Source organism: Acomys russatus, chromosome 11 (assembly GCF_903995435.1).
Source record: "Acomys russatus chromosome 11, mAcoRus1.1, whole genome shotgun sequence".
Taxonomy (NCBI): domain Eukaryota; kingdom Metazoa; phylum Chordata; class Mammalia; order Rodentia; family Muridae; genus Acomys; species Acomys russatus.
In genome coordinates this window covers 22,010,072-22,023,062 of record NC_067147.1, presented here as the reverse complement: position 1 = coordinate 22,023,062, position 12,991 = coordinate 22,010,072, and the positions used below count along the sequence as shown (strand labels likewise).

Genomic DNA, 12,991 nt, shown 5'->3' with positions numbered 1-12,991 from the left:
ATTAAAAGAGGAACAACAACTTTGAGGTTTATTTTAGAAGTCAGCTAGTACTTCTTTAGATAAAGACACCATCTACACAGTGAGCTAAATGAACAAATAAATAACCCAGTTTCTGCTCTCATACCTACCCTAGATAGCTTTAACTGACAACTTGATACAGCCTAAAGTCCCCTCAGAAGGGAGTCTCAGTTGAGGCATTAGTCTGTGGGAAATGTCTGTGGAGAATCGTCCTCATTGTTAACTGATGCAGGAGAGCCTGCCCACATCAGGCAGAACTATTCAGAAGGCAGGTGGCTCCGAAGAGAGGTCACTAAGCATGTGCCTGTGCGCCAGGAAGTAGCATTCCTCTATGGTTTCAGCTTGTCGTTGCTGTCCTTGTTTTTTCCCAAGGATGGGCTGTGGGTTACCCAGAAGTATAAGACAAATAAACCTGTTCCTCCCACAAGCTACTTCCAGTTGGAGTATTTTATCACAGCAACAGAAATGAAGATGAGAAGAGGGGCTATAATCTTTCCAAATGTGGGTGAGTGTCCGGGCTCAACGGGGAGTAGCAGTCGGAAGCACTGCTGCCTCCAAAGCCACGCTGCTGTCCGGCTCTCAGCCTGCCCAGCAAGCATCAAGCCTTTAACTTGCTTATGTGAGCAAACTAAACTTCAAGGATTCTGTTTCCTCCTACACCAAACAAGATAATGTCCTTTTGTAACAATGGCATGAGAAAGTTGGGAGTAACATTAGGAAATACATTTTTGAAACGACAGTGCTCATTCTTATACCACACATGCTGCATAAAATGTGAATTTTACCTTCTGTTGTCATATTATATAAAGTTCTTCTAACTTGAAAACCATTCACACTTTATACACCAATTGTGTAGGATATTCTTTCATTATTGTAGCTAAATTTTTTATCTTTACACAACTTAATGTCCATTGAAGTGCTAGCTTTTTAATCTTCCAAAGGAATCTTAGTTCTATTTTTTTACAATGTTAAAGCACTTTATATGTAACACTCATATCATATCATACATATATGATATAACGTGTATGAGAAACATTTTGGGAGGAGAAATGAGACAGACACCAGTAGAGGCCATGGTATACACGTATGAAAATACAATGAACTCCATTGGTCTGTACAATGATCATACACTAATAATAAAAACTCCAAAAACATGTAATAACCACATTGATCACAAGGTATGCTGGTGATACAAAACCTAGCTCAGTGAAGGGCATTCATTACAACTCATAGGTACCATGGAACTTCAGCTATAAAAACTTTACAGTCTAATTCCAAGGGGGAAAAAAGAGAAATCAAACAAAAGCTGTGTGTGTGTCCCTGCCAGTGTTTCCATGGTCTGCTGTCCACTAGGACCTAAGACTGAATGTGTGCGTCTATTTCAGCACCGGGCACTTGAACAGCTCCACTGTGCGCCTTCAGACCACACTGCGGCTCCTGGTTAAATTTATGCTTCACTTCTGGTGCTTTTCACAGAGGATTCTTTCAGTGAAAACCAGACAAATTACAGGAAAAAAAAGGGAGAGCGAAATTCTAAGGACATGTCCTGAATTGATGTATAATAGTCTCACTGTTGTTTCTTTTTCCCTGGGATGGAAGGTAATTTACAAACCTAACATGAAGAGAGGTATTCGGGTGCTGATGATTGATAGGTGAACACATGCCTTGGGCTTTTTTTTTTTATTTCAACAGTTCTGGAGATTTACCCATTGGCAAATGCTTGTGAGGGAAGCTCTCTCCCACTGAGCTGTTCTCCAAGCCCTTCTTCTTAGAATAAAGTAATCCAAGAGATACCAAACAGTTAAAAAATTCTTTAACAGCAAATAGCTGTAAACATTTCTAACTGCATTTAAGGACAACAGAGTGCCTTTGATGGGTTACCTCGTAGGAATCCTGAAGTCAACGTTACTTCCCAATTTGTAAGCCACTTGTAATGAGGTGGATCCCACCACCCTCTGGATAGTCCTTCGGGATGCAGCTTTCTCAATTTGGAACTGAGAAATCAGGTCAAACCCTAATGTAAGGGAATATTAAAGGAAAAGTTGAAGGTGAGACTGGTTCTATCCGCTTCCCACATAAACTACACTTGCAAAGGTTGCATTTCCAGTATGATACATTGCTACTTGCCTGGCAAGTCATCTTGGCCAATCCTGACCTTGGGACACAATTCACTTCCACCATTAGAAATGGAATTGGCAGGAAATCCTGCAAAAGCAACATCATGTCACCCACTCCATCCACTGCAGGATGATAATTAATTTAACTTTAAGTAATATTCAAATAACATTATTAATAACCAAGCAACTGCTTAAAACACAATGCTATACAGGCTTGCATATAAGCCATGTGTTTGGCTTTATTGCAATGCCTCAGTGATCAGGATTCATTCATCTTCAGCTTTTCCCGGGAAGGGATGTGAGGCATGGAATTAGAGTAATAATTTATGATGGAAAATTGTTCCTGCCTGGAGGAGTTAGAGATTTGCTCCGTTTAGAACCAGAGCTGCTCAGGCATGGAGTCAGAAGCCTGTTTGGAAAACTTCTGGTGGTTTGGGCTAGAAATAGTCCTCAAATATCACCAATTCTAAATTTACAATAACATTACAGAGTTAGCCTTGAGCCAGTTCAATGGGGAAATCATCACATCACCAGGGATGGGTTCTTATAACTGCCATTTCCCTTCCTACCTTGATAAGACTCATCTAAAAACAGATTTCTTAGACTTAACACACACACACACACACACACAGTTTCAGTACAGAGCTGAGTATTGGCCTACTCATGAAAGTACATTAAGTATTTTCTTCTTATCCTCCTGACCCCAGTACTTTGGAGAAATCCACCCATATACCTATCTATATCCGTACATCCATGTAACCACTCACTATTTACCTTTCAGCATCTGAAAGAGGCACCACTCTGTGCCATAGAGAAATTAAAGCTGTCCTTCCTGCCCACCGGCTCACAGTTGGGACTCCCTTTCCAGGCTCAGTATTGAACACAGAACCAACCATCCAAAAATCTCCCCAATGCAGATTAGAGAGAGAACGCGTGAAAGACTGTTGGAAGCACAATCAGTCTTCACACAACCACAGCCCTGCTTTGTCATAGTCCTGCCTGCTTCTGATGGCAAAGAGAAATTCCAAACTCCATAAACCATGGCTCTTACTTGGGCGACGCTTAGGAGTTGCAGCTACCCGGGGTCCCAGAAAACTGCATACAAGGAAGAAAACTGGGATTTTCCTGAAGAGGAGAGAACAGGGGAAAAAATGACCCAAACAGGAATCCCTTTAGATGGAAATACTTTCATATTTTAAACCTGACACATCCGACTGATGGAGGCAACCAAGTTCTGAGGCATACTACTCACTGCCTTTGTCTTCATTTTGAAGGCTTGCTTAGAAATTCTATGGATCTAGCCAATGTACAGGACATTCTCCACAGCTGAGTGGAGAGTGGGGTCTGACTTTCACACAAACTCTGGTGCCCCATATTTGCCCACGTCCCCTGGATGGGGAGACCTGGTGGCACTCAGAGGAAGGATAGCAGGCTACCAAGAAGAGACTTAATACCCTATGAGCATACACAGGGGAGGAGGTCCCCCTCAGTCACAGTCATAGGAGAGGGGAGTAAGGGGAAAATGGGAGGGAGGGAGGAATGGGAGGATACAAGGGATGGGATAACCATTGAGATGTAATATGAATAAATTAAAAAAAGAAAGAAATTCTAAGGATAAACGTATTTCTGACTTGGTATCGCACTATCTCACTTTCTATATTACTGCTGTCTCTGCTCTGTTTTATCTTTGTTTTCTCTCTCTCTCTCTCTCTCTCTCTCTCTCTCTCTCTCTCTCTCTCTCTCTCTCTCTCCTTTTCTATCTCCAGTGCTTACTTGCTCTACATTCTCATCTGTCTCTGTCCCCGACTCTCCCTTGGGTCTCACCGTCTCTCACCTTCTGCTTATCTGCTTATGCTACCACTACTGCAAAAATCCTCACCCACCTCCCTCTGGAGTCTTGGGCTTACCAGCAGTTATTCATTTTTCCAGTAGGTTCTCTCTGGTTTATAACAGTCACTGTGAAGAAGGGGTTGACAGGGAGTCGCTACTCCCCCAAAGACCCCTTCTCTATCCTTCTAGGACTGAGAGTTTTGGCCCTGATCTTGATCCTTCTTGCCCCCCTCAGGGCTAAAAGCAAAAAAAGGGAATCAGAGGCATCCCAGAACTCTTTAAACTGAAGCGAAGCAAAGGGGTGGGGAGAGGCAGCCTGCAAGCTCAGCCCCAGCCAGGGGTGTGCCCTCATAGCTCACAAGGTTACTCTGAAGGAGGGATTGAATGGGAAAAGCCTCACTGAAAAAAAAAAATCAGGATGTGGGGAACTTGACCAGAAACACACATCAAGCTGCTATAGGGACACAGTAACAGCTTTTAGAACCACTATAGGGCATAGTGGAAGCTTTTAAGGCTGTTGGAAGGGCACAATGCAGCCTTTTAGTGGCCACAAGATCCAGCAAAAAAGCTGCCTATTATGAGGCAGAGGTGTGGGAACTCACCGGAGCCTCGCTGCCTGGTTAAACTAGGTTTAAACCCCTTCTTCTGGCTACCAGTTATACGAACTTGAGCAAGGTAATTATCCTCTCTGTGTTTAACTACCTTATCTATAAAACAGGATGAAAACACTTCCTTAACAGTTACTGGGGGAACCGAATGCGTTTGGTAAGGATAAAAGTGCTCACACCAAACTCATCCCTTGGCATCCTTCTTGTCCTGCCAATAGTTCATTGTGTTTCCCTGTCTGGTCCATGCCTGCAGGCTAAGTAGCATACAATTCTCACAACCACCCATGAAGTTAGACTATACACATTGTTATCCGCTGGGTGAGAGAACTAAGACACAGACCCTGGGGACACTCCAAGAGCATCATTGCTGCTGGTCACTGCACGTCATCAACTCTCTAACCCTCCACAGGAAATCTTGATGAGATATGACCTTAAGCCATTTGCTTGTTTGTTTTCAAACCCTGAGATTAATAGTATGGGATTGAATATCCTGGGAGTGCACATTATTTTTCATAAACAACCAGAGAACAAATTACTAGGAAAACAGGACCTCGAGAGATGGTGTGCCCACACCACTGTCATAGGTGCACAGGCCTCCTCCTGAACCTAAGCACCCCTGGAAAAGGAGCAGCAGGATCCGTGGCCCTGTCCCCCAAGCACAGGATCTCCTACTTCAGGCTCCATCTTGGAGATGCGATTGTCAGATGCACACCGGCACTCAGAGCCAGCTGGACCAGTTATCTCTGTAAATCATTTGCATCACTGAATGATTTTCATGTTTTGAACTCATTAAATTTTTATTTAATTATATAACAAGTAGCATTGCTAATATGATTTTGTTTTATTTTTGGTCCCTGTATATGTACACATGGTTTTGCATGTGACAGAGGATGGTGTGTGTGTGTGTGTGTGTGTGTGTGTGTGTGTGTGTGTGTGTGTATATATATATATATATATATATATATATATATATATGACCCTGAAGAGGCTCAAAACTGACATTGGGTGTCTTCTTCCATAATTCACCACTTTATTTAAGGAGGCATGGCCTCTTACTGAACGTGGAGTTCACTGGGGACCTGCTCCTAGTGCTGAGATTACAGGTAGCTATCAGACAGGTGTGCCTCTCTATTACACAAGTCCCCAGATCCAAGCTCCGGCCCCCAGACTTGTGAGATAAAAGAGCTACCCACTAAGCCATGTCCCCAGCCCTCAGATTTTTGTTATTTCAACTTCTCTTCTTCGGCCTCTCTCAACTTGCTGGAGCATCTCTACTTGGACCTTGACCAAGAAAATGCTACTGTTCATGCTCTTTCTGTGGCTTTTTCCCTCTGGCCTACTCATTGAGGGGTACCCTCTCCCTCTCAGAGAGGAACATCCATTTCTTCTTGTTGTGGGATGCTGGCCACAAGGACTGCTCTCCATCAAAATTCCCAGTCCCTGAGGCAGCTGCCCCGGCTCAGAACACAACGATGAATGGCCTGAGGCCTGCTTATTTGTTTAAACTAGTTGAAATTTATGTAAAAAGAGGAGCAGCGTTCCTCCTGGGAGCTTCCTAATGGCCTGAAATCATGGGAAACAAGCCAGCCTCAGATCTGCAGGGAGAAAGGCATTTTCCAAAAAGGATTTCTATCCTGTATTTGTGATCTGTACAAAAGAAGAGAGGCAATTTTCCTACACGCATAGGGGCTTCAGAAATCCTTCAAAAGGTTTCAGAGAACTCACCTTTATGCTTGCAACTTCCCAGCACACCTTTGAAGAAGTCTTTACAACTAAAATAAGAAAGCAGGTGAATAGGCCTTTAAAGAAAAGATGAAAGAAGCGAGAGGAAACTAAGCCTGCTCATAAGTGGCACATCTTCTTCCCAGGCTGGCTGTTTATTTTAAAGCAAATAGCAAGCTAACTGTTCAATTAAGACGAAAAATATATACCCTGACAAACAAAACTGATATACAGCCTTTAAAGATACTTTTGTCTGCTCCATCCATCTTATCTGTCATTAATTAATTATACTTTCTAATGTGACATTACGATCCTCACAGAAAGCAGGATCAAACTCCACACTATGCTGGCCTGGGTCAAGTTGTATCCTGAAGTCAAAGGCCCTTAAGTTTCATTTTTTTTTTTTTTTTTTTTTTTTTTTTTTTTTTTTTTTTTAAGCATGTGTGTGTAGGATTTTCCACAATACTGCAGTTGCCTGCAGAGGCCAGAAGAGGTCATCAGACCCCCTGGAGCTGGAGTTTCAGGCAGTTGTGATCCATCAAACACAGGTGCTGGGAACTGAGCTCAGGTCCTCTGCAAGAGTGGTAAGTGCTCTTAACCGTCTCTCCAGGGCAGTGTTTATTTGTTTGTTTGTGTCTTTAATGCTGTTTCCCCTACTTTACCTAATTATTCTTTGCTGAAAAGCTACATGGATAGGAAGACTTAGTTATTCACAACAGATCATAAATTCAGTAAGAAGACATGACAAAAGTAATCAATTTTATATAGAATAATTCTTTTTGCACCATCCTTAACTCTTTACCCGGTACACAAATATCCTATGCAGTATGTTCGTATTATATATATCTTCTTTCCTTTTCTATAAATCAAAATTATTTTCTATAAATAAGACCAATTCATTGTAACTTAAAGTAAGGAATCTCTGTTGCAGACAATCAACTTTCTTGGTGATATGTTTTCTTTCATTTGTTCATTTAATCAACAAATATTTATTGGCTAACTGTATTACCAAATACATACTAGGAGTTGGAGAGACAAAAAGCATGGATAAGCAACACGCTTGCCCTGAGGACGCTCACAGTCCAGCAGGGATTGAAAAACCACACTACTGAGCATAAAGAGGACTGTCAACAAGTATGGACTCAGCAAAGGCACAGGGAAATCTTTCCTCTGGGACATGACATCTGAAAAGACGAATAGAAGACAACCAAGAGAATAAGGAAGGCCGGTAGATCTTAGGCAGAGGAAACCAAATATATCATAGGAAAGAAGGAGGGGGAGGGGTTAAACCAATTTGAACAACTTACACCCATATGCAAAACTGAAAGTTTCAGAAAATAGCACTTATGCATGCAAATATGCTACACTCTATTTTCTGACTTATTTTCTACTTCCTTTGTTAGTAAAGATGGCCAGTAAAGGGTTGCAAGTCATGGTTAGAAAACACACTGGATTAGAACACAGTGGACACTCACAGTGCTGTTTACTTCCTGAAACAGGACTTGGGGCATCACACAAAACTCACTGAATTCCAGGGTGAGTTCCTTGGTTTCCACAGAGTACCTGCTTTTCTTTTCAATGTGACTTTGAATGAAGTAATGCTAACCCGATGACAATAATTAAAGATGTTGTGATTGCCACATTTAATTACTTTATAGGTTTCAAATAAAGAGGGATGTTTTAGCTAGCGTCTTAATGGAATCGGGCTTTAAGCCTTATTCATCTGTCATTGCTTTCCAAGTAAAAGATGCAGAGTGCCTGGTAGCCCCTGTGAGTTGTGTGAGGGTGCTGTAAATTAGCCACAGCCAGAGCCTGAAGTGTATGGTAGAAATCTCTGGCTGAGCTGCTGATTAACCATCAGAGGGCTGCAAAAACTAAGACTCCCACTGTCCTGCGCTGGGTTCAGTTTTACTGTAAAGAAATTCCACTGTGATGAAAGCTCTGTTTTAAATCTGCTTATTTTGGTTCTGTTCCTGTAATTGCAGCCTAATCATCTAGACTCAGAGCAAGCAAACAGAGCTCCGTGGTATAGTCACTTCTCTGTGCAATCACTCACAAATAAATGTGCTCTCACTGTGGGACAATAATGCCCCAAACATGGCAACGTTAACCTTGCCAACCCCAAAGCTTTTCAGGGTATTATTTTTGCTTCCTCTAAAATATGATCGCTTCCAGTTCCCCATGGAAAAGAAAAAAAAATCAATCTCCCACCCACCCACCTCCCAGAGCACACGTGCTTCGGGGAGCTGTTGCTCTATTTGCTGCCTGTGGGTCTCCAAGCTTACAGCAGCTGGTTCGTGTCCCAAGCCTTGTTTGCTTCGTCCAAACCACGCACATTGGCCCATCAGCATGGTTCTCCCAGTACCAGCAAGCCTTCTTTTCCAACAGTGGAGCCAAAAGCCACATTAAAATCAGACACCAGGGTGCTTAAAGCAGATTAATGGGCTCCAGCCCCAGACCTCCTGATTCAGAAGAGTTAAGGCAGGTCCAAGAATTTGCATTCAAACAGGCTCCAAAATGCTGCTGCTGCTACCGCTGCTGCTGCTGCTGCTGGGATGGTAGTGGTGGTGGTGGTGGTCCACTGAGACCTTCTGCTTGTTCAAGTCATGTTTTCACTTCAAGTTCCTCCCCTTCATAGTCACAGGTATTGACTTGCAGGCGGCAAATGTATAATAATTATTTGCTAATAAGATTTTTAAATAATTATCAGTTTAACCCATAAGAATTCCTGAGACATCTAGAGCTCATGAAAAGACACACGCAATACATTTCTTGCTAGCCGTCTATTTCAAAAACATACCTGGCAGAATAAATAGAGACACCTAGGTCTCCTCTTTTGCACTATCGTCACTCATCAGCTCAATAATATTAATAATAAAATTGAGCTCCTGAATTGAGCTCATGCTAATTCTCATTAATGAAACATAGATCACCAATCCTGAAGTTTCTTCCTCTTTTAGGAAAAAGCTTAACCATGTATTTTCTTATGTTGCATCCCATGGCACCTTATATTTCCCTACTTTCTGCTGGGTGAGAATATGTTCCCTCGACACTAGGTGGCAGTGTGCTCCTGAAATTTGACACCTGAGTTTGGGAATCAAAGAACTTGATTTCCCATTACTGAGTAGAAAACTGATTTTATGCAAATATTCCATTCTTCGCTGTTCTCCATGTGTAGAAAGCAAAGTGTTATAATTGATTCCATTTTAGGACTGCTCTCAAGATAAATGCACAAATACAATGCACTCTGATTGTTCACAAAAGCCTGTTTAAAAAAAGAGAGACAAAATGAACAACTAAAATCAACTCTGCCCTAGTAGATCAGCCACGCACATTCTCTTCAGTAACCACCACCAAGTCAGGAACCTTCTAAGCAACAAAGCCAACCCTTAGGAGTGAGCTTGGAAGGGAGGCACAGAGCTTAAGCTTAAACTTTAGCTTTCTAGACATTTTAATGTGTAGCTGCAAGAGAAACTATCCTCTCTGGCTTAGTTTACTTGTTTATAAACACTAATAATAAAAGCACTCTCTTTGTGGGCATACTTTAAGAACTGAATTAGGATTTAATACAGAGTCTGGATTCTGTATTATAGAAACACACGCAGACACACACACACACACACACACACACCAGCTTGATTTATTTTGTGTTGTAACTCATTCTCCTCTGCTTTTCTTCCTCACTCAAATGGACTCTGCTTCAGTAAGTCAAGGTTCATTTAGATCTCCTGAGAGATAAAGTGTGGCTAGATACTAAAAATATACCTTGACAATACACAGCTACTCAAAAGCTCCACCCAGAGACACCAAGGAAAAGCAGCTGAGAGCCTTCCTCCCTTCCATCTCATACTGTCAGCCATTTGCCACACTTTTATTCTTCTTCCCAAGAAACAGAGGCAAACTCATCCTTCAAGCTCACCTCACCTCCGGTACCTTCCTGAACACAATGCTCTGATTTTTCCAGAATGTTTCTCATCATAATCTCTTTTGTACTTTATAACAATCCAACAAAATAGATGCAGCCATCCTGCTTTCTTGGCAAAGAAACTGGGCTGAAGACATCTGCATGAGTTAACAACTAGTTAGTGATGGAGAAAATACCCTATTCTACTGACTGAGTTGTGGATGGGTACAAAAAAAGATCACTTTAACAACCACTGCAAATTCAGCCATAGGTGCCTATGAGACACTGTGTTTATGATGAGCAATTCACCAATGAGTCTCTTTAGTAAGTAATTTTGTTTTATACATATGTATGTATGTGTGGGTCTATTCTTATGCATACACGCATAGCTTCTTTGCTTTGAGAGTAATATGCAAATTTTTAGAAAATATAGCAATAAGAAATAAAAGCAATCACTCACAGTTTCACTACCTAGGGATCATTCACTCTTACACCTGAGCATGTTTTCTTGAGTTCCTTTTCTGCATATAAGGTGTGGACATAGCAGACGTAAAAAAAAAAAAAGTCACTACCTTTTTAAATGAACACAGCTTAAAGAACTCACACATTTGCTTTCAAAAAATGTAAATGTAACGATAGGTCACATACAACATCCGAGTTTTAACTGGGGGTGTAACTCAGTCAGTCAGTTACTTGACAAAGTAACAAATTCCAAGAGTAAAACCCTTTTAGAGGTCAAAATTACAGCTTTTAATTTAAACTGCTACAACCTTGCAAGAGAGAAAACACCTATACAGAAAGAGACATTTGAGTAACTGGGAGAGGCTCTGGCAGCAGCCTGTGGTTTTTAAAAGATACCTTTTCTCACCCAGAGCTGTGCGGGTTGCAAGCTCACAGGGAAACAGCTAACCAGGAAGCCACAAAGGCATGCACAGACATTCCAGTGGCCCCTAAGGGCACCCACAGGATTCCTTCCTTCTACCTCCTTTCATTTCAAATCTCTCTGAAACCATGACTTATGCCAGGAATAGCAGTGGTGCCTGGCACCTGGACAGGTGATAAAGAGCCTTTGTTCTTAATGACTGCGCTTATAGTTGTTAGGAGCTGACTGGGCACCAACATCAACATAGTGATTCCAGGACTTGGCCAGCTCGGAGGGTATCTGCAGGGAAGTGAGAGTGTACAGGACTTAGGAGACAGAGGACGGGGAGGATCAAACTGGTGTAATCTCAGCCTATGCTGGCTAAGGGCTTCCCCTGGGATTCCTTCTAGAATGGCAGAAGAAGGCACACTTCCTCACTACCAGAAACTATGCCCAAACTTTGAAAATTTTTCTCTTTTAAGATACACAACCCATCAGCATTACCATATTACAAGTGGGGAAAGATCTGAAATAGAAGTTGCCCTGTCTGGGGAAATGAGCTCTCTAGGGAAGGTCAAAAGAGAGACAAGGAAAAACACAGGGTGGAGATGCAGGCCCTCAAAAGCAAGCCCACATCTGCAGCCAAGAAGAACACAGCAAAGAAGCAACAAAAGAATAGATGACCCAAAAGGATTGTCTTTGCTAAGCATAGCCTGCTACATAGGACTGGTTCAGAAGCAGATGGAGAGAAATCGCAGCCACACAAGGTTTTCCTCACTATAAATGTTCTCATTAGCTTTGTTATCTGGTAGAATATTGTTTCACATGTAAAATGTCATTGTGAGAATTGCTAGAGGAACCAGAAAATATCTGTCTCTTGGTGCAGTATTAGGGAACAGCATTTGGCTACAAATTTGCACCACAATAAATCTGTCCATAAATATGTCCAGTAAACAGAAGATGAGAAAAATAGCTTTCATATTATACCCAGACGCTAAATGATAGGTTTTAGGCTTGTTATTAGGAGTTATTTTTAAAGAAATAAAAATTAGTTGGCCCTTGTTACACTGTAAATCATCATAAAAAAAAAAAGGGGGGGTTTTAAAAGAAATTGAAACATTTTTTAAAGCCTCAGGGTTTTTGCAGTGTTGCATATAGCACACACCATATTAATTTCTGTTATTCTGTGCCCAGAGTTAGACTAACTACAGAACCAAATGGAAATGGTGCCATAGCAATTCATGTTTTTGCCTTAAAATTAAGCACCGTTCTTACAAATCTAAGGTTTTCTCAAATGAAAAATAGTAAAAAAAAAAAAAAAAAAAAAAAGATTTGTCTCTTTACGTGCTATCTCCTAAAACTTGCTCTCTTCCTAGCAGATTACAAGTCCAGTACTTCCCATCCAAAGGCCCGCCTCATCCCAGGAGAAGACTTAGAAAATTCCGAGAAAATTATGGTGCATAATGGTGACCTGACACCTGCAGTCACATGTTCTTCATTTCATGTGCTCACTCAGATGAAGTGAAGCTACATTTCCTCTCAGAGACAGGAGAGTATAAAAGAGAATACAGGGGTGTCTGCACTCAGATGGTTCAGAGTGAGTTCTTAGTCTGTGTGCTTCCCCTCATGGATGTTAAAGCACAACCCTGCCTCTATTTCTGGAAAACAGGGACCTCCCATAAAGGCTCATTATAAAGTTCAATGCATTATCTTTCATATATGAGCTCTATAAGGCATAAAGCAGTCTTCTATGCAAAGGCTAATATTATTTCAGCCATATTTAGTAAAGACCTATTACTTTTATATAGCAACCAAATATAAAGAAAGTAATTTCCCAAGTGTCAAGACCCACTATACTAGAGAAGAATAAAGGCCTATGTTTTAATAGTTGAAATGCAAGACAGCAAATAGTAACCAACATAAAAATATC

At 41.4% G+C, this 12,991-nt stretch overlaps 1 protein-coding gene across 1 annotated transcript in view; it reads right to left on the bottom strand.

Moving 5' to 3' along the window:
- Positions 1-12,991, bottom strand: part of Col9a1 (collagen type IX alpha 1 chain) — a 113,036-nt gene that overhangs the window by 79,236 nt on the left and 20,809 nt on the right. The window contains exons 2-7 of the mRNA XM_051152681.1: positions 6,299-6,345; positions 4,568-4,672; positions 4,043-4,091; positions 3,187-3,260; positions 2,146-2,223; positions 1,900-2,032 (exon numbers count right to left, since the gene is read on the bottom strand). Coding sequence (XP_051008638.1) covers positions 1,900-2,032; positions 2,146-2,223; positions 3,187-3,260; positions 4,043-4,091; positions 4,568-4,672; positions 6,299-6,345 — 486 coding nt within the window. The remainder of the gene's footprint in view (positions 1-1,899; positions 2,033-2,145; positions 2,224-3,186; positions 3,261-4,042; positions 4,092-4,567; positions 4,673-6,298; positions 6,346-12,991) is intronic.